The 27,686-nt window shown below is 48.3% G+C and overlaps 2 protein-coding genes across 3 annotated transcripts; both read right to left on the minus strand.

Moving 5' to 3' along the window:
* Nucleotides 1–908: 908 nt before the first annotated feature.
* Nucleotides 909–12,884, minus strand: rhbdl2 (rhomboid, veinlet-like 2 (Drosophila)). Of its 2 annotated transcripts, none has more exons than XM_064352891.1 (8): nucleotides 12,595–12,884; nucleotides 9,913–10,132; nucleotides 8,490–8,638; nucleotides 8,266–8,378; nucleotides 7,637–7,737; nucleotides 7,024–7,084; nucleotides 6,613–6,674; nucleotides 909–2,238 (listed from the first exon to the last, which is right to left on the minus strand). In XM_064352891.1, the coding sequence occupies exons 2-8, from the start codon at nucleotides 10,120–10,122 to the stop codon at nucleotides 2,059–2,061; spliced, it is 876 nt and encodes a 291-aa protein (XP_064208961.1). In that variant the 5' UTR covers nucleotides 10,123–10,132; nucleotides 12,595–12,884; the 3' UTR covers nucleotides 909–2,058. The 2 variants fall into 2 exon arrangements, with proteins under 2 accessions (XP_064208961.1, XP_064208882.1); XM_064352812.1 differs by lacking the exon at nucleotides 12,595–12,884 and adding an exon at nucleotides 12,082–12,588.
* Nucleotides 12,885–13,979: 1,095 nt separating this feature from the next.
* On the minus strand, nucleotides 13,980–27,348 carry akirin1 (akirin 1). Its single transcript, XM_064353010.1, has 5 exons — nucleotides 26,976–27,348; nucleotides 17,929–18,075; nucleotides 16,936–17,070; nucleotides 16,232–16,303; nucleotides 13,980–15,926 (listed from the first exon to the last, which is right to left on the minus strand). Exons 1-5 carry the CDS (start codon nucleotides 27,178–27,180, stop codon nucleotides 15,916–15,918), a joined length of 570 nt encoding a protein of 189 aa, XP_064209080.1. The 5' UTR covers nucleotides 27,181–27,348; the 3' UTR covers nucleotides 13,980–15,915.
* Between the last annotated feature and the right edge of the window lie 338 nt (nucleotides 27,349–27,686).

Consider the following 27,686-nt stretch of genomic DNA (forward strand, 5'->3'; position numbering starts at 1 on the left):
AACATGTTTATATTTTAGTTCTCTTTTCAGCAATGTCTCCGGTTTAAAAAAAAAAAGTTTTTTGTTTTTTTTGTTGTTGTATGAAACATAATCAAACTCAAAATAAATTAGCAAAGCCTGCGCTTTAATTAAAAAAAATAAATAAAAAGAAACTGAAGAAGTAAACAGAGATTGCCGAGTCTGGATCGATGCGGCAGTTCCGGAAACAATGGAACGTTCCGTAAATCCACCCCCGGAGGGGTGGACCTCGCTGAAGCACGATCGACGGTCTTTTTTTAAAAAAGCTGCTGTAATCTAATTAGTGTGTGTGTGTGTGTGTGGGTCCAGTACAGGCTGGGACAGGCCCAACGTCAGTAACCGCACATGAAACCTGCCTGATTAATGAGCCCAGCCACGCCCACCTCGCGAAATTTCCTACAAAACTGCAGCCCGACATGAATTTAGCAGACCTGTGCTCTTATTCCAAAATGACCAACAATGTGAAATAACCGTTAACTGCATCCACACGAGTTTAAGAACAGCAGCGATATAGCGACAGGGTTATGTACATCAGCCACATAGCAATATAGACGTGCAAGCTGGAGCAGGGGACTCTCAATCCAATCCCAAAGAGCTGGACGTTCTTAGACGTTGTTCTTTCAAACAAGGTGCAAGGTTAAGAAAAGACAGGTAAGCCATTGGTTCCACTGATATAATTTTCCCTTTCCGGGAAAGGGCTAAAGTCACAAATATTTAAATTTTTTTTATTTTTTTAAATCAATAAAACCAAAGAAATCAGATGCAAAATGAGCACTTTTGGTGCCACAAAAAAAAAAAAAAACCATCAGGCCATATGGCTCTCCTGGTCCAGTTTTGCGCTGTTTTTGCTTGGTTTCAAATAAATACAGCAACAAAGAGCCGAGATTAGATTTTTCTGAAATGTAAAAAATATTTTATTTAATTGAAGTAGGTCCTAGAAATGCTTGAAAGTTAGAAGCATTTACCCGTATTCTCAAATTAAAATAAAAAATTTTAAAGAGGGATACTGCTACAAGAATAAGGCCTATGTTTAAAAAAAAGCTTTGAAAGTCAGTAGGTGCTGCCCTCTACTGTTATTTAACGGTATAGCTTTAAAGAACGCTAACCGAAACACAAAATGAAACTTACAGAAAGAGATACTGCACAGAGGAACAGCTTCACACGACATGCCATTGCATCCGTTTCCTGTTGGCTAAATCTCTGTCGACAGAGACGTTCGGCTGGCTGACAATGACAGTTGAAACTATACTTGAGGCAGGTTTGGGGACAGTAATGCGGAGTCTTTACCTATGGGGGAGGGGGAAGGGGAGGTTGACTTTTGAAAAGGTTTCCCTGTTAAGGTGTAATAGAGAAATAGTGCACTCAAAATCACTCCCACACCTGGACAAGAAGCCAGGCAGTGTAGGACAGCACTGCACGCATACACCTTAAGCAAAATGCATGCAGGCCTTGCACACATCAGTATACACAAATGAGGGAAGACATACGTACATACATCATACAACACACACACGTGCGCACGCGCGCACACACACACACCATCAACATTAATACCGTTGAGGATTCGCTGATCTTTCCTCGCTCCACAGTTAGCAGGAGAACACGTGTCTGTAAACAGCTTATCTACCCTGAGAACCTTGGCACCAGACGACTGGTGAGGTAGGTCAAAAAAAAAAAAAAATTCTCAGGAACTAAACTCATTAGTCAAACAATTTTTAAAAAATTTCTCTTTTACAAATCCCACGATTAAAAATACTGTCTGAATTAGACACAGTGTTAAATTCTGGTGTGTTCAGGATCTCATAATAATAATAATAATGATAACAATGATAAATGTTTGCTTCTATGTTCCCTATAACTTTTCTCCCAGGGAAATACAAGCTTTAGATCTACAGCTGACAGAGGTTAGGCTAACAATGCTTTCAGAACGTTCCCCGAGCGTTCTCAACGCAACACCTCCCTATGACAGCACTCGGCGTCGCTGTTTACTGGTAAAATGACTTATGTTTATAAAATGAGTCCGGCCCCTCCATCAGTGCATTACGGAGCTGGGGACAGGAAGATGTTGAAAAGGGCAGCGAAGACCAGGAAGAGGATGTATCCCACAATGCACAGCCAGAAGCGGGGGTCCTTGAGGAGCTTCTGGTTGTAGCTGCTGAAGAAGACGTAGCCGATGGTCATGCCTGCCACGCCTCCCCCGATGTGGGCTACGAAGGACACCTGGAAGAGATGGGGGGGGGGGGGGTGCACCAGTGAGCCATGGTTCTGCACCCAGGGTGGGAGTGCATGTGCACATGTGTGTGTGTGTGTGTGTGTGTGTGTAACCAGGGTGGGAGTGTGTGTGTGTAACCAGGGTGGGAGTGCATGTGCACATGCTGTGTGTGTGTGTGTGTGTGTGTGTAGTGTGGGTGGGAGTGCATGTGCACATGCTGTGTGTGTGTGTAACCAGGGTGGGAGTGCATGTGCACATGCTGTGTGTGTGTGTGTGTGTGTGTGTGTGTGTGTGTGTCAGGGGGAGTGTGTGTGTGTGTGTGTGTGTGTGTGTGTAACCAGGGTGGGAGTGCATGTGCGCATGTGTGTGTATGTGTGTGTAACCAGGGTGGGAGTGCATGTGCGCATGTGTGTGTGTGTGTAATCAGGGTGGGAGTGCATGTGCACATGTGTATGTGTGTGTGTGTGTGTAATCAGGGTTGGAGTGCATGTGCACATGCTGTGTGTGTGTGTAATCAGGGTGGGAGTGCATGTGCACATGCTGTGTGTGTGTGTGTGTGTGTGTGTGTAATCAGGGTGGGAGTGCATGTGCACATGCTGTGTGTGTGTGTGTGTGTGTGTAATCAGGGTGGGAGTGCATGTGCACATGCTGTGTGTGTGTGTGTGTGTGTGTGTTATGTGTGTGTGTGTGTGTGTGTGTATAAACAGGGTGGAGCTGCTCTGAGTTTCGCTACCTGCTCCACACAACCGATACGATCACCCCGCTCTAAAGTCTAAAGAGCAAAGGTTCCCAGCCAAGCTCGAGGCTTTAGCTGCTTCTCCAGAGGGGGGAGGCAGTTTTTTTAGCGCACTTTCACATTCTCACCCCGTCGAATTCCGCTGCGCTGCCGAACACGAGCAGAAAACCCTCAGATGCAAACTTCTGTTTCACACGCTGACTGGTCGCATGCGCGATTACACCTTATCGAGCCCCACATCAGCAACACAAACAGGAGGGCGTGAAGCAGAAACGCTTTCCTTTGATAAAAACTGGAAACGCTATCAAAATTACACACAGGGGTACACACTTCACCAGCACTGCTAAAGATTACAATGTTTTGGAAAATTACAACAGCATGGAAGCGCTTGTTTTCGGCACATTAGCAGCTACCGATCGCCAGACCTGCTCCACTGACCTCCGCCAGTACACATTTGGTCTGAAATTAGGTCAGACAGACTTTAAAAAAATTCTCTAGCCCCCCCCCTGCCCCCCAGCCCCCCAGCCCCCCATATATTCTCCCCAGTTTGGACTGCCCAATCGTACATAACCAGCGCTCGCCGCTGGAGCCTATGCTGTTGATTCGGGGAGCCGTGGCCAATCCCACGCTCTCCTCTGAAGCACGTGATGCTGAACTCCACTTCCCATCACACCACAGGCAGCAAGTCAGGCTCAAAGACATCCGTCAGCGGAAGACGCTTCAGGACCTGTGTGCACCTCCTCGACCAACAGGGGTCACTAGAGAGCAGAGACACCAGAATCCACGGCTGACGGAAAGGCCCCCCGCCCCCCCATCCATAACCCTGAGGGCAACCAGCTAATCAGCTCTGGCACAGTGGACTTTAGAAAATCCATGCACTGGAAAGCGCTGTCATGGCAACGGAAAAAGTGAGCGTCAAGGTGGTTCTGTTCGAGTTTTTGCATATTCGACACACATTCATCACTTCAAAATGTTTTTGTTTCTGGATTTTAAATTATTTCTATTATCACTGTAATATTTATTAATAAGTACTATTTTTCAGTGGCTTGTGTTTTTAATGTGCTGCGTTGTATGGAACACCATCTCAGGCTACTTTGGGAACACAAATGCAAACTAGCCTTTTTGCTAATTTAGGTGGAGTGCACACACCGTGCTTCATAAATACAGAAGACAAATCTATAATTATACAGTAGTGCATTATATTTATTCATTTTTACTACATTAGCATTAGCATTGCTAGCCATCTTTTCCTCACTATGCTTCAGGAAAGAATGAAGTCACCCGGGTAAACGCACTGTAATTACCCAGAGTTCAGTGGGGGGGGCTGGAGGCCAGTTTTGACACAGAATGGCGGGGGCAGAAAACCAGGCTGGACTGGTTTTGAAAGTAGCCAGGGAGACAGAAGACTCCCGGGAGAGAGGAATCAAACAGAGCAGAAGGCAATGGGAGGAGTGGGAAGGCCTTCAAAACCACCACAGGGAAGCCGAGTCAAAGGGGATGAACAGGAAACGCAGGACCGGTGGAACACTGTCCCGGGGGCGGGGGAGGGGGGGGGGACACACACGCCATTCTCGTCTGATCTTCCCCTCCACTAAAAAAAGTACACCATGTGGGGGAAATGTGGGGGCCAGTGAGCTCTGCTGGTTCATCTGAGATGCCATACGTGCCTTTTCTGCGAGTCCGTTTTAACAACGTCTTAAGTTTCAGTTTCACAGTACGGGCGACCCTCTGACCCAGGAAGTGACCAGGAGTAACAAGGCCCACAGGAGACTCAGATGACCTTTGAACCAAGGGAGCGATCTGGAGCAATGCCACGAGCCTACAGGAGTAGCTCAGGCTTAGCTGGCATGTGTTAACCATTCTGGCACAAAATGGCTGCCGCGCATCACCCTGGCAGATCTGACACATGGTCCAGGCAAGTTCCCCACACCCTCACTTTGAGATCATTAGATGAAAGGCACTGCATCAGCCCCAGGGCCTGCTGGCTTTTGTTTACACATTATAATGAACAACCGGTGAGGCATAATCAGCTGCTTTCACCCCTTAATGTGTGAGGTCACAAAAAATGTGATTAGAATGTTCTTAGCTCAACATTCTAATGCTGATGTCACAATCACTACTAGAGACTGAAAGCAACAGAGTGCTAGAACATAAAATTTTGAAAAAGCAAAATCAATCAATTACAGCGTTATGACAACAACAAAAAAAAACAGGAAACGCTGTGCCTTCCCAGGAGCAGGGTAGCAGACCCCTACGTTATACACACAGCTGGGGTCAATGAAACCCAGCTTTGCCGAGAGCTAACTCAGACCCTGCAGAGTCTGAGCGAGCGAGCGAGAGAGAGAGACTGCCGCCTGCCAGCATCAATTAGCACAAACTCCAGCCGAGTCGACTGATCTTTCCCAGACATCTCTTTGGGGGCTGGGGTGAGGGGGTGGGGTGGGGTTGGGGGCGGAGTCCCGTGTTTGAAACGGGCAGGAACAGGACTGTTCCCACAACCGGACCCCTCAGGGTTGGGCTGGATTGGGGGGGGGGGGCGGTTCTGTCTCATCTTGCCCATTAGCTGAGGGCATGACCCTTTTAAAAGCTGAATCACAATAGACAGACTCCCCTTCCCCCCACACTATATATAAAGCAAGGGCCTTCAGAGTGTGGGTGATTCAAACACAGTACTGCAGTATGGACTGGAAACTGGACCCACAAGCTGGCAGTCCTCTACAAGCCTTTGCCTGCTGAAAAGCCACAGCAGCTGACGTGTACAAAACAAGCCCTGAACCTATTAAACTAGGGGATGATTAGGCTGCAGGTTGTGAAAGCCAGGTTGGGAATTTAACCAGGACACCTGGGACCCCCCCCACTCTTCGCAAAGAGTGTCATGGGCTCTTTAATGACCACAGTCATTCCATCTAAATCTCCTACAGCACAGTGTCCCCATCACTGCACTGGGGCATTGGGGATTCCTAGACGAGAGGGAAGATCACCCCTACTGTGACCTGTGTTCTGTAGTTGTTTCCGGTGACCTTCAATATGCACTTATTGTACGTCACTTTTGATAAAAGTGTCTGATAAATAAAAGGTAATTTAATGTGATGTACAGGCCCACCAGCACCACTTCCAGTTGTTGCTGAACTTGGTAACCAAGCCAACCCTAGCATAGCTTCAGCCAATCGGCAGGAGCAGGGTACATGGTGGCATACGTTGCATCACAGGGTGAGATTATAGCAGGTATACCCTGGTATTTAAATGGCTTTGTCATTTGGACGGAGTGTGGCACAGTGGGTAAGGAACTGCGCTTGTAACCGAAAGGTCGCAGGTTCGAATCCCGGGTAAGGACACTGCCGTTGTACCCTTGAGCAAGGTACTTAACCTGCATTGCTTCAGTATATATCCAGCTGTATAAATGGATACAATGTAAAGTTGTGTAAGTCGCTCTGGATAAGAGCGTCTGCTAAATGCCTGTAATGTAATGTAATGTAATTTGCATTATTTGCATGGGAACGTTGGCTTATCCAAAACGGCTTTCTCACTCGCTCTAACAGTGTGGTGCGGCACTACAGAAACACTCAGAGACGAAAACAACAGGCGTTTGAACGTAGTGTGAATCCACCTCTCGTGCGAGTCAGACAGACACAGGGCACACGCTCACCTTCAAACCGTTCTCGTGAGTCAGAAATCTTCTGTAGAGGGCAAAGCCCATATCCGTCAGCACTGAGAAGAGAGGGGACACTAAACATCAGCACCACGTTATCGGATTTGACGGGTCAGACAGGCAGCCAGACAGCCAGACAGCCAGACAGCCAGACAGCCAGACAGCCAGACAGCCAGACAGCCAGACAGCCAGACAGCCAGACAGCCAGACAGCCAGATAGCCAGATAGCCAGATAGCCAGATAGCCACCAGGGACAGTAAAACAGGGACGGGACATTCATGACAGCATCTTAACAGGAAAAAACAGAGACAATCTCCGCCAATCACGGAGTACTTTGGTACCAATAATTATAAGAACACAGATGGTGATTGGTGGAAACACAGACAGTGCATGGCTTTGGGGGCCTACCGATGACGACGATCAGTAGAATCCGGAAGATTCCGAGCAGAGGGATCATCTCACGGAAGTTCTGCAGGAGGGAAGGGGGAAGGGGAAAGAGAGACAGAGAGAGAAGAGAGAGAGAGACAGAGACAGTAAGACAAAGAAAGTAGGAAAGATGGAGAGTAGGAGAGATGGAGAGAGTGTGTGTAAGACAAAGAATGTGTGTAAGAGAGTGTACAAGAGAGACAGAGAGAGATTATAAGAAAAGGCGTATGAGTGAGAGTCGACTGAGTGATTTCAAATCCACCATTTTTACATCAACCGACTGCACAGGGAGGCACGTTAATGTGGTGCTCCACACCCGAAATAAAAACCCACGCCCTCCACTGTGGTCAAACAGACTTTCCAACAAACTTGGCACTGAGGAAAGACAAATATAACCATTTCTTTCCAGTGCAGCTTGCTGCTTTCAGTGAAAATACACAATTTTATTTTGGGGTATTTTAGGAAAAACACTGGAGACTAAATACCAGCTATCCATTTCAGTTCTAAAAGTCAGAGAGAGAGAGAGAGAGAGAGAAAGAACAAGTGAGAGAAAAAGAGAGAGAAAGAATGAGAGAGAGCGAGAGAGGGTACTCACCACGATGGCATTCATGAAGTACCCCCCCATCAGGGCGTAGACCCCCCCAGAGGCCCCCACCAGGGCGTTCAGCGGGTCAAAGATGGAGCTGGCCAGAGAGCCTGGGGAGAGGACATTCAGAGGAACCCAGTTCACACACCGCAGGGGGGGGGAGAGGGGGGGACGCACGGGACAGTCACACCTGAGCACAGCTGAGCACCCCTGCACCCCCTGCCCACTCCTAAACCGTCCTGAGCACTTTCAGGAACCCAAAACTCAGACCCGTCCTAAAAACAAGATCACAGCGCATGGATGGCAGGGGATTTCTTTTTACGGGATTACTCCTACACAGTGTAGGACATTCGCAGATTCATCACTCTTTGCCAGCACTGCCTTGTATCTGCTGATCTCCAGCTAATTCTGCACTGCTCATTATGACACCATTATTCTGACTGTGTTATGCTACATATGGTTTGCATTTGTACTGGTGTTCAGCGAGCATGCAAATGCTCGTGCTGCCTCACAGTGACATTCAAATCGAGTCTTGGGTGGTGACAGGCTGCCAAGCACAGGCATCTGGGGTGCGCAATGTGATGGGTGGGCTATGATGCACCATGGGAAATGTAGTGTGTTTTCAATGGGTAACCCACCTGCGAGGACTCCGGACAGGTAGACCATGCCAACTTCGAAGCCCTTGTGCACCAGCTCCAGGGGAATGCCCAGCACCAGCTGCATGATCAGGTTCCCCAGGACGTGCTCGACACTAGGGAGGGGGGTGGGAGGGGTTTAACTCACGCTGCATGTTAAAGGGCCAGCGCTGGTTTTGATCTCTCTGCAGTAGCGGGATGAGGCTAACGCTAGCGGCGGTGCTTACCCAGCGTGCACGAACATGTAGGAGAGGAATCTCCAGGCCTCCTCCCGCCGCTCGGGCTTGTAGCTGAGCGGGCTGTTCCAGATGCCGTCTTCCAGCGTCACCCACTGCTTCTGCGGCTTCCACACCGCGTAGTAGATGAACACCGCCAACTGCGGGCGCACACATGGTAAATGGACTGCATTTATATAGCGCTTTTATAATTGATGCCTCTCATTAACCAGAGCATTTAGGGGTTAGGTGTCTTGCTCAAGGACACTTCGACACACCCAGGGTGGGGCTCGAACCAGCAACCCTCCGACTGCCAGACAACCGCTCTTACCTCCTGAGCTATGCCGCTCAGAGGTAACACACACATGCAGGTACACAAGCACACACGCATGCACACACACATGCACACACACAACCACGCATGCACATACAACCACACACGCGCACGCACGTGCACGCGCGCACAAACACACACACACACACACAACGCCTTGTGAGACAGGATTACAGCTTCTCTCAACCACAATAGAAACACTGAACTAATGTTAAGGTGAGGACCAACTTATGAAATTGTGATTTTTTCTCTTTAAGCATTTGTGTTTTTACCGGAGAGAATGCCAAACCCAAAATACGTATATCTCAAACTTAGAATCTATACAAATCACAGGTGCACACACACACACAGGCGCACAGACACACACAGGCGAGCACACACAGACACACACACACACACACGCACACACAGAAACTTTCCCCCCTTCACTGTAAAGGGCTTTTGAGACAGTCAAAGACACTTTATCAATCCATTGTTTGCCCTGAACCGGTATTTTGATTTCATCTTTGATGAGTGTACAACCTATTTTGTTTTACTGTTTGTTCCAACCCTGCCAAAGCTTGGGCCTGGTACCCGAGGGAGTGCCAGTGTGGGAAAGAGGTGGTGGATTCGGCAAGGAGGGGTGGAAAGGAGATGATAAGAGAGACCGAATTAAACAAGCCTTTTTCAGTAGTGACTAGGGTTGCCAGATTTAGAATTAGTGAAAAAGCCAGACAGGCTATTTAATTCAATCAATTACTCAGACCGGACATTACATTGTAATAATACCGGATCTGTAATTTGAAAACCGGACATCTGGTAGCACAAGTGGAGGCTCAAGGCTACATGTCAACTGCTTCTCACAAACAGCAGCCCAGCCAATGGCGGAAGTTTGTCAGTTTGAAGCAGCGCAAAAGCGGACTGAAGATAAATAAACAATGCGAACTGGGGGTGACTCACTCACGCTCTCACACGGCTTCCTGGCCCTTGAATATGTCCTGGATATCTGATTTACGTCTTTAAAGCAGGTCCTAACGGGACCTCCAGACCTCTGTTTATCAGGGAACATTAAACAGGAAACGGGATGGGGTGGGGTGGGGTGGGGTGCGGACCAGGCCCTACCTCCCCGATGCTGATGAGGATGATGAAGATCGGGGGGGGGCAGCAGTTGGCCCTCTCCAGGTACTTGTCGCGGGCATGTTCCGGAAGCATCCATCTGGAGATGTGGTAGTGGAGCTTCTCGCAGTACCCCATCTTGGCCTCTTCCTCCTTCGTCAGTTCCGGTTCCTCGGACAGTGGGTCCTGCTCCTCGATATCCACGTTGTCCACCATGATTCAGCACCTGGAGACAGGGAATCGCCTCGGGGAATGAGCACACCAGGCTGTACTACTCAGTCCTTAACTCTGACTCTTAACTCTGACTCTTTACAAGTGAACACAAATGTCACACTTTTCCCTCACAAAATCAATTTGGAGAGTTGAAGTCATCGCAGAACTCACCAAACTGTTTATGAAGAAAATACTGACAAAACAATATATATTTTTTTTTTTTTGCTGTTAAGTGTTGGTCAATGTTTCGGACAAAGGTTTATTGAATCCCAGCCACGGAGCTGGCTGAATTTCCACAGCAGTGCTACTTCCCGGAGAGCGACTGTACTCTCTGTGTAGCTCTCGCATATTTTTCTCAACCTTGACCAGGCCACAGCTGCATCTTCTCGGTGCTGCTCAAACGAGTGTTTTTGGCCCTCCTCACCCCCCCTCCCCCCCCGGACCTCACTGGGCCAACCCTTTAAAGAGCTGTTTTTTGGAATTTTTTAAAAAAAATTTTTAAATATAAGTCAGTGTTATACAACTGACTATTCTACTGTAAGTGCAATTCCTATTCAAACAATGCACTCCGTCTTTTCCCTTCTCTCTCTCCAACAGGTTAGCAACACTGCCTTCAGGTGAGAACTCTCCTACGCTGTGTCAGTGAATAAAATGCATCTGTGGGAATAAGACTATGGCCATGGCGCTACTGTCATGTTCCAGAATGCTCACTCTCGCATTCAGTTCCGAGCGAGCGATCGCCTGGAAACGCGGCTCTGAGGAAGCAGTGATCTCTGGGTAAGCCGAGGCTTATGGGAGCGTCATCTGACTGCCGCCGTGACTTCAGCAGGCGACACACCGTGCCGCTGTTCAACAGCACTGCGGCAGCGGGGCCAAGCACATGAGTCAGGCACTGTGGACTACATTTTGGGCTGGCTCTGGACTACGTTTACCATCAGCACCCACCTCCATTTTTTTTAAAAAGAAAGCAAAAAATAATAAATAATAACTTTCATTATATTCCACTGAGTGAACTCTAATGTGCATGTGCAGATCTACTTGCAAAGGATGCAGGTTCTATTTATATGTGGGTTACCATAGTGACCTGGAGTCACTACCACGTGATCAGGGTCAATAACAGGGTTGTCACAGGTAACAAAATACAGGCATCAGTTGCCATTACTTCATTGTGGAAGGGTCAACACTAGCTAGCATCAAGAAGGTTTTTGGCACCTTCACGGTTTGAACTGAACGGCCTGAATGTGGAAATGAAGTGACTGGAAGCACGTAGCAACTCTACCAACTCAAGAGGGCTGAACACCGGATTCTTGCCTGAAGCAACAGAGATCAAGCACCTGGCGCAAGACTTCCACAGCAGTGGCCCACCCAGGACTTGAGCTGGCAGCCTCTAACTACCCAGGAACCACAGTGACAGTTGCTTTATTCATGGCAGAGGAAACTTTGAGTGGAGGTTGCACCACCTTGAATTTGAGAGGAACTAGTAAAATTATCTCTTTAATGCCAAGGATGATAACAGCTAGTGTTTTCAGCGTCTGCCCTGGCCAGGTTATCAGGTTAAAATACCGTTCATAACCGCGGTGTCGATAAAGACTCGTCAATTAAAGACACTTTATGGTGAAAATCCGCACTCCCGCGAGACTTTTTGCCTGGTGTCTCTTCCTGCTACACAGTAAACAATGCGCTCATAAGTAGTCCATTCACGGGTAAGTTAAATAAATTAGTATGTATAAAGTTCGTTTAAAAAAAAGAGATACGTTAAAGTGAACTAATTCAATATATTCAGTAAACATCTTATCATACAACAGCATGAGGGCTGTTTTAACCCGCAAACAACCAAATTACACAAACTGTGCAGTACATAGGACAGGATAGAAGTCATTTTAAAGGCACTTTAAAATAAATGATCTACATAAAACACTTCTTTTGTAACAAATCGTTATTGAAAAATACATTTCCACTTACCTGCAAATTATTCGGCTATGCTCCAAGCGTGAAGCGGTGTAAATATGCAACGTCGTGTTCAATTTTTTTTTATTTATTAATTTTCTGTAGTAGACAGTTCCACAGTGCTCCTCTATGAAAAAACCGCACAGAAAATCTTCCTTGTATGAAATATGTTCATTTTCGAATTTACGTCACTTTCGGGACTTTCAATTAAAGACCAGTAACGCACGCAAGAGTTAGATGTTGTTCTTTAAGTTCACGTCTTCTCTGCTAAAATTTAGGCGCAAAAGGTAGAGCTTTCCTTCGGAAAACGACAGCGCGAGTCTCTTCCTGCGAAAACCATACGGTATAATTATAGACTTCGCCCTTTTTCCTGCCTACCCGCTTCCCCACTTAAACAAACAGCTCCGGTCGTCCTCTGTAAACATTATGATTTACACTCCTTCGATTCTGATAATTTTGAGTCCTAAATATTCGATGCAATTATATGTTATTTTGTAGCGCTACTGCTCTTATTTACGGCCCACTTACCTGTATTGTCACTCGGAGACACACCTGGGATCGATGACGTCACAAGCAAGAAGAATTTCCTCGATGGCGCACTTTGGCACAAAGAACTATCTATTTTTGGACACTCATCTCAAAAAACTTAAGACTCGATGGTCAGTGATATTGCTTGCAGAACCGACAACCATGCACGCATTTGATTGTGGATTTTTGTTTCATATTTGGCCACATGTTCCTTAAACTGGAGATGAAGTTTCATAGTAGCTACAGAACTTCCCTCCCCATTCGATGGAGCACCCCCACCTAAAGCGAGGAAGATGACGCTTCAAAAAAAAAAAAGTACGCGTTTGAATGTGCTAGTTCAAAACCTTGCGCGTTTGGCATTTTAAAAAAATTACATGATTTTGAATTATAGTGCGGGTTAATTAGCACTGTGGTTCAAATTAACTTCTATATTAACGAATAATACAGCCCACGTGCTTGCTCCTGCAGGTAAAATTTATTTGGGTACAATTTATTTTGGGATGTTTAGGGAGGTCTAGTTTTTTGGCAAAACCGACATTTATGACACGAATCCATGATAGAGAGAATATCTGTATCCCTCTGCAAATAATTTAACTGGATCTAGCCGATCCGAGTTCCATATCCAGCTTGAGCACAGTTACAGCTCGGGTACGCGGAGTCTGGGTATCAAGTGGAATTCTGGATGCAGTTCAAACAAGGTCTCCTTTTTAACTCAGAACAAACTTCCGCCATATTTGTATGCAGGAACTCTGGTTCACTGGGCGTATGCGGAACTCGCTCAGTGACCTGTCCCTGAATCGAGTTTTTCAAATACAGCGACGAGCGCTCTCCATTATGAGCAAAACCCGATCCACGATCGGCTGATTTGGTCTGAAAGCACCCAGGAGGAGGTCATTACACGTCTTACCACCAGGGGGCGATAAAGACACCACCTCGATGCACAATGGACATTCGCTCACATAACGCACGAGATATTCCAGAACTGGAGACAGATTTCGCTTACCGGTTCCATGTATTTAACTACGGGAGCTACGCAATGACGCATGAAGCAAAGTCATGGAGGCTGCCATGTTTGGCTATGGGGCATCTTTTGGCACCAGAGCATGACTGGATCCCTGAACGTGAAGGGATAAATAGCAATGAAGATGTAAGATTATCTATTTCTGTGTGGCTCAGAAAAAAATCGGTCCCGGGACAGTAATTAGTTGTGTGAATACATTTTAAAATTTAAAAATACTGTCCAAAATAATTTCTGGAACCATAGGCTAAATAAACTGCAATACCTCCCATAACCACTGGAGTGTGCGAACTTCAGGTCAAGTCAATTACTACCCCCGACAGTGTCATGTTTTGCATTAGCTGTAAACGAAGTAAACACGAAACGCTTTTCTCCAATGTATTTATTCATTCAACTAAACCCATTAACACTACACAATGAACAAAATGAGGGGTAAACTGTACAGAGCCGAAAACAAACCAAAAAAACATAAAAATAAAAAATACAAGGTGCCCTTAAGAAACCCATTCCGCAGGTTTAAAAATCACTTTCCGTCCGAGAAAAGCGCATGAAAACGCGGCGACCACAGCCTCCTGAAGCCGAACACACCCAGCGGTATCTCCAGACACAGGACACCACGATTCAGATGTTCCGTGACGGAGATACAATGGGGTGCGCGCTAACAAAACTAATACATCAAAAGAGAAATGAATGATGCATAAAGTATAACAATGCCTTTATCATATTTACTTAAAAAAAAAACGTTTTAACCTGGCTGTTGGAAAAATGTTACACTCCTGTTTCAGGTTGACGGTTTTATACTTGGTATAACGAACGCTGTGAAGCTGTGTGGATGTTTACTTGTGGAGACTGCATTGATGAAAGCGAGTTACATGACGCGTTTAATTGACTCTGAGAAAGGGGGAGGTGTGTCAGTACATTCCAAAAGCTGAAATTTGAAGGACATTCAAGAAAAGCACACGCACACGCACACAGAAAATCCCAACGGGTCCTTATCTTTTTGTTTTTTTAACAGTTCAGCATACAGACTCATTGGCATTAATTACGCAGATCCCTGAAAGACTTCGAAAAGAAAGGGAGAGAGGGGTCGAAAAAAGAACGAAGCAAAACCAAAATCACTCTATAAACGGTTTAGCGGTGCGCGCTGCGGTGTAGTAATGTGGTTTCGCACTGTTTAACAGCCACGGTGTGTAACCAGGCAACATTCACACAGAAGCAGTACATTAAAGCACGACTGCAAACCCAAGTGGCGCGTGCTGTTCAATAAGGACACCGCCCAAAACAGGCCCGTTTTCACACATTTTTTGGTATTCCTCAAAAGGGTCTCAAAAGGGGCTTGATAAAGATACACATGCATGTATATAAAGAACATATAATCTCCTGTTCACCTTTTACATTTTTTTTCCTGCTTGCTTGCAAGGACCCTGTAAAATGAGGTGTTGTGTGTCTGTGTTTGTGTTTGTATGTGTGTTTGTATGTGTGTGTGTGTGTGTGTCAGAGAGAGAGAGAATAAAATAAATATACTGTAACCACGCTTCTATCTCAAGTGATTCTGTGGTGTCAAAAAAAAGTAGAAAAATTCAAACTAGATGTAGCAGAACCCCTTCAATTCAAACCAAAATCCAGATTTAGATTTTGGATTGTGTGCAGGAAGTTAGAACCTGATCATGTAAATCACAAGTGGTCACCGATACCACCAATCTCCCGACCAATTTCAAAACTAAAACAGAAATCAGGATTTATTTTTTTAAAAAGGAAAGAAAAAAAAAAACCAGAAAAACAGGAGAACTGTACAATTAACTGTATGTAGTGCACTAAAATACATGATCTGAAAAAAAATATGTACATAGCAAAAAAAAAAAAGTGACTTGTCACAGAACTTTTATTCTTAAAAAAAAAAAAGAATAAGGGGTGGGGGTGGGGGCAGAGGCGGGGGTCGGGTAGGTACAGAACAGTCACAGCAGCCAGGCATTCTGCAGCACTGGGGGGGGGGAGAGACACACACAAACCTGCTGCAGTCGTTTTCCACAGAGAGCGCGCACATCAATAAAAGACTTTTTACATCTTTCTTTTTTTCTTTCCTTTAATCGCGGCGATGAGCCAGCAGCAATGATTTCAAAGTAGGAATCTTCACGGGGGGGGGGGGGATTAAAATCTGGAGAAATCATGGCACCAAAACGCTTTGCAAAAAAATATATATAATAAATTTAAACCAAAAAGGGAAAAAAATGAAGGGTGGTGGGGTGTGGGGCTACAGCAGCCATCTTGTAGAGTGGAGGGCTGGTACCTGCTGATTGAGTTCTTCAAGAGACATCTGAAAGAGACGGGTAAAAACAGGTGAGAACTGCACCTCACGAGTGTGTGTGTGTGTGTGTGTGTGTGTGTGTGCATGCGCGCATGTATGTACATGTGCATGCACCTATGTGTGTGTATTTGTGTCTGCATGTACGTACACGTGTGTGAGAGACAGAGAGAGAGAAAGTATGCGAGAACGCTCATGTATGCATGTGTGTGTGTGTGTGTGTGGTTTCTCTGCTTGTCTGAGAGCTATTGGTTGTGCATGTGACTAAGCAGCAGGGAGTGTGAGCAGCACCACCCCCCCACCCCCCCAATACTCACAACTGGCCGGCCTGGCTCCATATCTCCGCATGATCTGGTCTTGTGTGAATTTCACAAAGGATTCATACTGTTCTGAAATGGAGGTCAGAGAGAAGGACGAGATGAAGGCCCTCCTTCTCAGGACGGGGGGCCGGGGTGGGGGGGGGCAGACCTCTACCTGCCACCCCACATATAGCATGACAGGAAATGGCATCAGTGCCCAAGCGTGTTACTTCCTGTCTTCAGAAACACAGCGAGGAGGATGCTGTCTGGTAACAGTGTTTTGGGCTTGAGTGAGAGTGCTATGACTACATTAACAATATCCATTTCAAGTGTTCTGAACTAACCAGAGACAGGAAATACAAGCGCTTAGGATGAAGTGCTAGACTGAAAACAGCAGTCAAGAGTGTGAGAAAATGTGATGATGAAAGTGTATGAAACAAAGACAGAGAGAGAGAGAGAAAGAGGCAGACAGTGAGAGAGGGAGAAAGAGAAAGACCAAAAGGGAGAGAAAGAGAAGGAGACAGAAAAGGAGAGAGGGAGGCAGATAGAGAGAGAGGGAGGCAGAGGGGGGAGAGAGAGAAAGGAGAGAGCAAGCGAGAGAGGAGGGAGAAAGAGAAGGAGAGAGTGAGAGAGAGGGAGACTGACAGAGAGAGAAAGAGAGAGCGAGACAGAGACTGTAAGAACGTAGAAGTGAGGAGGAGGAGGAGGAGCAGCAGACCTACCTGCGAGTTTTGTGTTGAGGATCTGTTCGTAGTCCTGGCGGATCTTCTCTTCGTGATCTTTGAGCAGACGCTCGCACAGGAAGCTCACCTGCCGCAGGGTGAACGAGGGCTGGTCCTTCCTCACCGAGGAGGAGCCTGGAACAGAGGCGGGGGTTACCGCGGCGACCCCGGCCTGCGCACGCGCGGACAGACATGCACGCGCATCATGAACCCTAATTTACACCTGGACGGTAACGGGGTCCTGTGGGGGGGACATTAGCGCAGCAGTGGGACGTCCTGTGTGCAGTGGGAGGGGTTTCTCAGTCCAGCTGTGAGGGGTTATGAAGCTGCTCTTCCTGTCAGCATTTTAACGCACCTCCTCCAAACGTTCTGAATTTACACTTGAGCACTTAGCATACACTCTGAACCTAAACGCGTTACAGACATTTCTCTTATTCATACTGCACACATCGACCACTCTGAGCACGAGCAGGACCACACAGGGAGGGGCGAGGAGGCAACGTCCTGTCAGACCAAACCCCTCTAACGAGGGGAGCCCGACACAACTCTGAAAGGGCAAAGAAACAGGGCGTGTGCGTGTGTGAGAGTGTGTGTGTGTGTGAGAGTGTGTGTGAGTGTGAGAGAGTGTGTGTGTGTGTGTGTGTGTGTGTGTGTGTGAGAGTGTGTGGTGTGTGTGAGAGTGTGTGTGTGCGCTGCGTGGCGGGGAGTGTGTGTGGCGGGGCAGCGTCGTGTCAGACCTACTAGGTGGGTGACTCTGAAGTGTAGCGGTGTGTGTGTGGTGCGTGATGCGGTGTGTGTGGGTGTGTGTGTGTGCGTGGTGTGTGTACGTGTGTGTGTGTGTGAGTGCGTGAGTGTGTGTGTGTGTGTGTGTGCGTGCGTGAGTGTGTGTGTGCGTGCGTGTGTGTGTGTGTGCGTGTGTGTGTAGATTAGGGACCTCCACTGTTACCGGTATTGATTGTTACATCAGCATTAGAATGTTCAGCTGTGGCTGACCTGGTGGGGAGCTGGGGGCAGGGAGGGCGGGGCTCTGACTCTGGCTCTCGCTGGGGCCACACCCCTCACTCTGGTTGAAGGCCCCCTCCAGCTGCCGTCGCCGCTGGTAACGGCTGTACTCCTGCTTGATGTTCTGAAAGATCTGCTCTGTGGAGGACAAAGAGAGACGGGGTCAGGACTGCAGCAACACCAGCAGCACAACACAGTCAGAGAGAGAGAGAGAGAGAGAGAGAGAGAGGCGAGATGACTATTCCAACATTACTAACGTGCTCACGGTCATTCTTTACCTTTAATTAAACGACAAACCCACTTCAGTCTGGCATCGCCCACGGCCGCAGCGGCCACCCGTCGTGTATAAGATTAAGAGCTGGGGCAGCCGGACAGTGACACAGCTACACCGGGCAGGGCGGCCATTTTGAGAGCCCATCGCTGGGGCATAGCAGGAGGAGAGCGCTGGTTTCTGCTGTGACTCTGTAACACCTGGCCTTCATGAGCTGCTGACTGACAGCAGTGACGCTCTCACAGGAAGTGCCTGGCTGAACTGAGAGCAGCAGTGACGCTATCACAGGAAGCGCCTGGCTGAACTGAGAGCAGCAGTGACGCTCTCACGGGAAGCGCCTGGCTGAACTGAGAGCAGCAGTGACGGCTCTGACCTCCATTCTCCTGCAGATGTTCAGCTGGGCGGGGGCTAACTGACTTTCACTTCTCCCCAAAGACATCATGCTCGGGTGATCACATGACCAGTGCCTTCCACAGCTGGCTCGACACAAACGCGAAGCAGCCGGCCTTTTTACAGGAGAGCGCACAGCCGAGGCAGGAAGACTGGGCTGCTCACTCAGGGGTTGCAGGTTCAGATCCCAGCAGGGAGGCACAGCTTTGAGGAAAAGTACGTAACCTGAACCGCTTCTGAAAATATGAAGCTGTAAAAAATGGATAGCGTGTAAAATAAGTAACCCAAGCGGCTCAGGAGCGTATGCTGGACGTGTAAAAGTAAAGGCCACGGCAAAAATACAGGAACAAAAACAAATGGCTGATTCCCTAATGGCTGCATCAATCCAGAGGGGGCAAAGCAGCCTCAAAACGGCCCCCCCCCCCCCCCCCCAGAACACACTGCACTTCTGTTCTTTTTTGCTGGGCTACATTTCCTCCCCATCCCCATCCCCCCGTGCCTCTCTATCTGGCCCTGCCTGGAAGGCCTTTATCTTGGGCGGAGAGCAGGCCCCACAGCCCCTCAGTCAGGGGCGGATTCATAGACGGGACACTTTCTGAGGGTAACTTATTTGTTATTAAACATTCACCGTTACATATTCACCTGAGCAAGCCTGAGCCATCTTGCTAACAAAATACAGATAATTCCTGTGTTTGGTTGTAATATACATTCACATGAACACAGTTTCCATCAGTTATACTAAAGTTTTGGAACATCAGTTCTACAGAAAGGATGCTGTATGGCATGGAGCACCACACCGAGTGTCGATTCAGGAAATCTGGGCCAGTTAAACACGAGAAGATGGAGGAGTCAGCCAGCTAACGGTGCTGCATGGCGCTAACCTCCCCCAAACCCCCCCCCCTTCATACCAAAGCTGGGCCGTGTCGAACCGACGCAAATCCCAGGCTGTGAGCAGGGCTGCAGACCAGAGTTACACCAGGAAGGCCGACCCTTTCACACCAAAGACAAACACAGGTTTTCACCCCGGTCACTGCCCAGCACTGACAGAGACCATGGGAGACGGGAGAGGGGAGAGGGGGGTGGGGGGGGGGTAAAAGCCTTCCTGTATTTACAGAGCCGCTGCAGATACGGGGCACCCTGCCTGCCATGTTTACTCAGCAGAGCACAGGCTTTTCACACTCAACAAAGCTACGCTAATGGGACCCCCCCACCACCCCCACCCCCACCCCTCCGAGCTGCTGGGAAAGACAAATGCCAGGCCAGTTTCCGTTCCCCACCCCCAACCCTACCCCCCAAATTTCAAGCTTCAATGTGCCACACTGGCCCCAGAGAACAAACCCATGCAGCCCAAACAGCTACTGTCTGACATGTTCTACAGGGCACCCAATCGGAACACACCAACATGTTTCAATTTTCAAAACCCATACCTTCTTTTTCAAAAAAATCCCATTAGAAATGAAGGCAAGGCTTCCACGTCTTCTTTTATTTTTGTTAAGATAACAAAAGAAAGGAATTTGAAAATTCAGCCACTCTGGAGAATTTTATCATGGATCTTTTGTAATAACATTTACATGATTAGACGTCTGGCGTAAGTTCATAGCCCCTATGAAGCAATGATGAGTGACAAGAGTGAGGGAGGAAACGAGAGAGAGGGTTTGTTTTTAGTTCTTTCACTTTTTTTTCTTGCCATTACATTTTTATTTTCGATCACTGTCATTTCTGCCATTATCACCATTACGTTTTTCCATGTTACTTAGGGGGTGCGTTTCTTTGTAAGTGTGAGGTGGGGGGGGCGGGGGGACAAGTTGAGACAAGTTAAGTCAACAGGGGAAGATCTCATACTGCCAGAGCCTGGCCAAGAGAGCAAAACAGCGATAACACTGCTTTAAAAGGGATCCCACCGAAAAGGTATTCGTTTCAGAAGTCATGGACATTTGCTGTTGAGTTTGGCCATCGACACGCCAACATTTAAACTTCATTGTAAATGACATCAAGCCAGCGGGTCAGCAACACATACAGAAGCCAGTCCGCAGCTACAGCAGGAAATGGCCCCTATAAAAGACAGACTTCCAGGAGGCCGTGAGAACTAGCGTGCTTTAAAAACCCAACCGAGACCCCCCCCCCCCCCCCCGTGGAGCAGGCCAGACCAGGTTCTCAGGAATAAAACATTCATTTCCCAACTGACAGTGCAGGGGAGGATGGTCAGTACTGCTGTAGAGCCCGGGACCAGAACCAGGGACGCAAGGCGGTTCTGTTGCGGTCGAGGAGAGGAAGGAGCTGCAGCAGACCGAGCTTTGGTTCTGTCATGGTCGTCCTTGGAGACAGTGAAGGCTGATCCACTTTTCTGATCCAGGACCGTGAGGAGACCTGGCAGGCAGCTCGCTCACCCTACACCCTGCCAATCAGAGCAGCAGGCCACTGCAAGCTCAACTATCTACAGCCAATCAGAGGAGGAGGCCAGCGCAAGCACAACCAACCACAGCCAAACAGAGGAGAAGGCCACGGCAAGCACAACCAACCACAGCCAAACAGAGGAGGAGGCCAGGCAAGCACAACCAACCTCAGCCAATCAGAGCACCAGGGCATGGCAAGCACAACCAACCTCAGCCAATCAGAGCACCAGGGCATGGCAAGCACAACCAACCACAGCCAATCAGAGGAGGAGGCCACGGCAAGCACAACCAACCACAGCCAATCAGAGGAGGAGGCCAGCGCAAGCACAACCAACCACAGCCAAACAGAGGAGGAGGCCACGGCAAGCGCAACCAACCTCAGCCAATCAGAGCACCAGGGCATGGCAAGCACAACCAACCGCTGCCAAAAACCCTCCGTTGCCTAGCGACAGCAGTGACCCTCGGCACGACCGGACCAGTACATCAATCACCAAGACTTCCGGGCGAGAAAGAAGGAGAGAGGAGAGACAGAGACCGATAGTGTGGGAGAGGGAGGGGGAGGGAGACAGAGAGAGAAGCAAAAGCTAGAAAGCTAAAGTGACTGGAACAGCATTAAAGCAAGCCAAAGACACAGGACACAGCCAAGATACAGCAGAGGGAGGGAGGGAGCGAGGGATGACCTGGGGAAGGGAGAAGAGGGGGGAGAGGAAGAGAGAAATGTGACCCACTTTCTCGTCCAGGGCTAAAACATAAAGGTGGGAGTCTGAGGACTCCAGAGTGTCCAGGGCTGAAGTACACACACACACACAGGACCACATGCACACACGTGTATACAGGAACACACACGCACACACACACACGTGCGCACCTGCACGCATACACACAGCTGAATGTCCTGAAAGCCCGCAGTCAGCAGTGAGAGTGAAACGCGTGCGCACTGCAGGCAGTTAAAGCTGGCCGCTGTGGTCCCGGTGGAGACGGGCCACGCCCCCAGAAGTGGTCTGCGGGCGCTGGTTATTCCTGGCACGGTACACGCCTGGAACCCCACGTTCCTCCCAGGGCACGGCGTGGGGGGGGGGGGGGGGTTATGGGGACTCACTGCTTCAAGACAGCGACTTCAGAGTGTCACACTTCCTCATTCAGCTGTCACGCAAGCCTGTCAGTGTGGGGATGTCTTTCTCCGTCTGAAGAGAGATCGGCCCCACGCTTCAAACACAGCTAAACCACAGGGCTGCTAGAAGCTGCTGCTGCTCCCTGCTCTCACACAGTCACATGTCCCACACACAGAGGGGGGTGGGGGGGGGCTAACGGTGACCCTACTGAGCTGCTGTACTCCACACGGGCCAAACCCATCCCTGAGCACACTGTCCATACTTCACACCACCTTCACTCTGCTTTTCACCAAGACGGCCCAAATACAACTTCACACCAGGTTTATTTATTTATTAATCAGCAGTCAACTACCCCCACCACAGCCCCCTGACCTCCGACCCCACCTCCACCCAGAGAGAGAGAGAGAGAGAGAGAGCGAGAGAGAGAGAGAGAGAGAGAGAGGACACCTACATAGTAGTGTAACGACACACAGGAAGTCTAGCACAGCATCTTTCCACAGCTCACAACACTAGCACAGGCGCATCTGGCGACACCTGCGTGGCAGTTAGACGTGACCGTCGTCACGGCAGCCCCCAGATCTTCCGTACAGGGGCGAAAGCAGGCGGCGGCAAACATTATGATGTCATCGCCCTCAGGCCCCCAGCACAAAGGGAAAAGCCAATCAGAGCTCCTGCTCCTCTAACATGCAGGTGGAAAGTTCCGGGCCCTGTCCAATTTCAGCATCAGAAGGAGCAGCCCTCTCCAACGGCACACAATGCTGCTGATCCCTTCATCCACTCTCCTTCTCTTTCCTGGGTGGGTGGGTTGTAACACAAGGCCTGCATGCCAGCTATGCGCGCGTTTCCTTTAAAAATCACAAGCCTGGGGAACCCCCGCGGGGCACAAGCTGTTCCCTGTGCAGCGCCCCAGCAGTGTAAACACAGAGCTACTTTCACTCCCCAAGTCCCAGCACCATTACGGTTCATCAGCGGCACACACTACAGCAGACTTAGCATCGTTATAATACACTAAATGCAGCACCATCGTGGTTAATCAGCTGCATGTGTTACACCAAAGCGCTGGCTTATGGTTCATCATCTACATGCATTACACCAAAAGCAAAGGCGCTATAGTTTATTAACCCACAACATTACATTCAATCCAGTGCCTTCACACTTCAGCAGCTGTACACGGTGCACCAAACCCTGCACAATCAAGCAGCTCATCACGGTCCTCTCATGCAGTATGCAGTCCTAACAGGACCTAATCATACTGTACACACACACACACACACACACACACACACAATCCCCTTTCACATTTACGGAATACACAGCATCTCTTCACAGGGCAGCTCTCAGCTGTGATTGGCCGCTGCACCTCCACCTGATGAGTCTAACAGATGACCCTCAGTGCACTGCAGCAGAGGAGCATTCCTGGACAGAGGCCATGGTAAACAGCGTAACACTGATACAAAGACACAGTCAGCTTCACAGCCAGTCAAGGGAGTCCGTGCACAGTGGAGCTGAACCCGGAACAGAGCTGAACAGAACCCGCAGAAGAACCTGCACCAGAACCCGCAACAGAACAGAACCCGCAACAGAACCAGCAACAGAACCGAGCAGAACCCAGAACAGAACCGAGCAGAACCCAGAACAGAACCCGCAGCAGAACATGCAAAAGAACCCGCAACAGAACCAGCAACAAAACCGAACAGAACTCGCAGCACCACTTACACAAGCCTTCAGAGGAAACCCTAGGAAGGCAGCCCTCTCAGGCGGACGAGCTGCGCAGTCTGAACTGCGGCTGCGCAGACGGAGGGGCTGAGACACATCAGTGACGTCCAGGAGGGATGTAACAGCAGGCTTAATGCTGTGTGGTCGGCATGCTTTTGGGGAGGGGTCGGACAGAATCCAAATGAGGAGCAGCTGTAGCCACGAAGCGCAGGGAGGGGGGGGGAGGTGTTACCCGATGCCGATACAGGCTGTGGAGACCCCCCCCCCAACCCCCCCCCACCACCAGGAGCACAGGGGTTTGGCCATTTGACAGCAGAGGCACCAGCTACAAGGAGCGGGCCAGGGTAATGAGAGAGGGCAGCTTCAAAAACAAAAGCCTGCTTGTCCTTGGGAGTTGCCAACCTCATACAAAGCAGAAAGCCAGCCATACACGCTTATTAGCTCTCTTGAGCATGTGTGGGTGGGTGGGGGGGGTGTGTGTGTGTGTGTCTGTGCGCGCTGTCATTGAAATTCCTCACACGCTGGATCATGAGGAGGGTAGCTGCATTTAAACTGCAGCAGGAAACTAATTTGAATTATTTTTTAATTCAATGCCTGTTAAGACAAAAAGGATTACTGTGACGCACAGAAACGCCACAGTGAACAGTTCATTCGAATGAATCCGCATGGGGGGGGGGTCCGACTAAATGACCCGGCTTCAACCACTTGGATTTGCAAGTCCTGTAATCCAGAATCTGACATGCAGCGTACATATCTCCACACAGAGATATGATTGAACTGAGCCAAACAGAAGCAAGAGTTTAATTAGGACTTATACGTGCCCGGGGATTAGCCGCTGTCAAACTGGCCGGCCCACAGTGAGCTGCGCACACACGCGTTTCAGCGGAGATATCCAGCTAATTATCTCTCCGGGCCCCGGCGGTCTCACAACCATTCAATCCTCACAGGAGAGCGCTTTTTCAAACGAGTGTGGGCAGAAGTGTGAACACAAAAAGGAAAGGAACAATGCCCTTACGCGAGGGAGGGGGCGACAAATGTGTTTTAAAAAAAAAAAAAAACCCTGACGTTTCCCTCACCAAACAATACCACACTGGCTGTCATGGGGGGGAAACCAGAAACGTTCTTTCATTTCAGAAACCTATAACAGCATAACATGGGATTGCTCTCGTTTACCTTCGGGTTTAATGTACACCGACCCTTTAAAAATACTACTGGCATGTTATTAGAGCAACTTGGCCCAGAAAAATGCATTCACGTCGAACTGATAGCAAGATAATGAGCTACCTTTAATGGCCATTGTTTATGTGAAATTTCTCTAACTACCCGTAGCGTAGGGAAAGTAACGGCTAGTAATAGGTCAAAACTATTAAACGATACAGTAGTTGCTAGGTAGACAAGTCGGTGAGCTACCTTACAGCTCAATGAACTACACCTGCGCCGGCTTTAGTAGCTGTAAAACGCCTGTTTTGACTAAAAGGAGTGTCTATAATACACCTTAATACCGCTGAAGAACTTGAATTTATGAATCAGCATCACGCAGCTTTACAGGCTGTAGTTCCCCCCAGAGGCTATCCCATTTAAGTATCAACCTACGCATTTACCACCGACTTAAGTGCGAATTTAAAATGCGACATTCTTGTGCAAGACAAGGAAGAGCTCTACCCAACCCCCCAACTCCCATCAGCAGGGAGTTGACATTCGGGGAAGAATGCTAGCCAGCTAACGTTAGCCACATTTTTACTTCAGGAAGCTAGCTAGCTGTGCGTGCTTATATTAGACTTAGGCAACGTGCTACTGCACAAGAAGAGTGGATCGAGCGAATATATCGTTAGCTGGTTAGCTAAGTAGGTTAACATAATAAGATAACTACTCGCTTAACCCGGAAAGGGAGTGTGCGCGCAAGGTGCGATTAATTTTAGTCAGTAAACAAAATCGCATAGCTAGCAAGGGGATAAACGTTAGGTCTGTTGGACAGAACGTATCCCTTCATCGATACACAAATTGTGCTAACTAACGATAGCTACCCTTCCATCTGACGACGTTATGAGCTAACGTTGGTTTGGCTGGATCCCGGGTGTCATCGAGTCTGCTAGCTAACTTAGTTTTATCTGAACTTTGAACCAAAGGAATTGTGTTGCTGACGACGGAGATTACATGAGAATATTGATATCCAATTACACCAAGTTAGCCATTTCAGACAAAGCACGATGTTATTTTGCCAACAAGCTGTACGGGGCTTGGGCGGTCTGATATCTGTCCAACTGATTGGCCCACTTCCAATCAGTTTCATTACCGCTTCCGTCCCAGCATGTAATGTTATGTAGACTTTTAAAAAAAGAAAAAACTAAACAAAAGATCAAAAAATGAGACGACTCTAGCCTGCCGGCTAACTGGTAGCTAGCTATTTGGCATCTGTCGAGCATACCAAGCCCCTGAAGGACTCACTGGGTGCATTCTTTCAGCTCCATTTCAGGAGCTACCCCACGTTAGCTAGCTCGCTTGCTGAAACAAAGCAATTAGCCGGCTAGCTCCACATTCACCCCCACCTTCATACGCAAGATAACTAGGTAGCTAGCTAACCAGCTGCTCGCATTGCAAGCCACAAACCCCACTAGCTACTAAACTATGGCGACTATCAAGAGAAAAATGGCTAACTAGACCACCGACTAGCCGTTTCGCTTATTTAGTCGAGGGACGACCGTTGCCGCTCGAGACTAGACAATTTAACGTATAACGTCGGGCTAGCTACCAACCGTTAATTAGCCGTTACAGCCACATTTAATCAATCCTGGGTTATGAATCGTACCAAGAAACAAATCAAAAGAGCACATAATGCTTTCGAAAAAAATAAGTCGCGCTGACAACAAACTTCCTAAAATGGGGTAAAGATGTGGGGAATATCAATGTTGATAAAGGCTACTTGGCTAGCTAGCTAAATTAAATACATCTGCGTGTAATCTTACGACCCCCCTCTTTCTTCCAGTCGGCTCTCCCCATTCCATTCCATTCCACTCCACCCCAACCCCCTCCCCCTCTCAACCCCTCCTGATTTTAACAAATAAATCCCTTATTAAAACATATTTATTTTGTGTCTGTTGGTTAAACATTCCCTCGCCCCATATAAAACAAAGTATAAAAATAAAATATATTTCTTACCTGGAGTGAGCCTGTGTTCCCCTCCCATCGATTGAGGTGACATCGAGTGCGAAGGGCTGTCTGTTGGCGGCCGGAGGTTGCATCTTTGAGGGGACGGAGTGCCCGGGGTCCCCGGCAGCGGGTTGCACCTCCTCCGCTTTGGGGACTGTGGACTAAGGAGGGCCTCAAACTCCATCGAACGCTTTAACGTAGCTCCACACGCCATGATCGATAGCTTGGGAGTTACAAAGGAGAAATAGTTCAAAAAACGTGCCGCTAACTATAGGACTAAGACCTAAAAGCAAACAATTCACAATCCACCTATTTCCCCTTTCTCCACCACCCTTCACTATTTTACAATGGCGTCTCTAGCCGGGTTTGTGTGCTGACTGCCTAGCCTGTATCAAAATTCTACTACGTCACACTGGGGAGTGTACTATTTTCAAGAATAGGGGAACCGAAATTCAAACTGTATATACAACGGACTAAATTTATTATATTTATGGCAAGTAAACGTACTGTTGTATTTATACACATTCATATTGTACACTTAATAGAGTTTATAGTTTAGATATGCTACAGGAATGTATTTAAGTGTTATGCAGAAAAGGGGATACCCCTATTACCAGGGCTGATTGTTTTTAGTCAAACTCAAACTGTAAACTCACGAGACGGAACAGTTAGGGGACAGGGGTAGCTATGGCAGGCCGTCGTTACAAAACCACATAGCAA

This window comes from Anguilla rostrata, chromosome 1 (assembly GCF_018555375.3).
Source record: "Anguilla rostrata isolate EN2019 chromosome 1, ASM1855537v3, whole genome shotgun sequence".
Classification (NCBI taxonomy): domain Eukaryota; kingdom Metazoa; phylum Chordata; class Actinopteri; order Anguilliformes; family Anguillidae; genus Anguilla; species Anguilla rostrata.

Excerpts from the sequence above, each read along its gene's own strand:
- akirin1 (XM_064353010.1), bottom strand. The coding sequence starts at position 27,180 with ATGGCGTGTGGAGCTACGTTAAAGCGTTCGATGGAGTTTGAGGCCCTC. Across the intron at positions 18,076-26,975 it reads GGAACACAGGCTCACTCCAG|AGCAGATCTTTCAGAACATC; the intron begins GTAAGAAATATA and ends TGTCCTCCACAG. Across the intron at positions 16,304-16,935 it reads CCTCAACACAAAACTCGCAG|AACAGTATGAATCCTTTGTG; the intron begins GTAGGTCTGCTG and ends CCTCCATTTCAG.
- rhbdl2 (XM_064352891.1), bottom strand. The coding sequence starts at position 10,122 with ATGGTGGACAACGTGGATATCGAGGAGCAGGACCCACTGTCCGAGGAA. Across the intron at positions 8,639-9,912 it reads TCCTCATCAGCATCGGGGAG|TTGGCGGTGTTCATCTACTA; the intron begins GTAGGGCCTGGT and ends GTGCGCCCGCAG. Across the intron at positions 7,085-7,636 it reads ACTTCATGAATGCCATCGTG|AACTTCCGTGAGATGATCCC; the intron begins GTGAGTACCCTC and ends TCCCTCCTGCAG.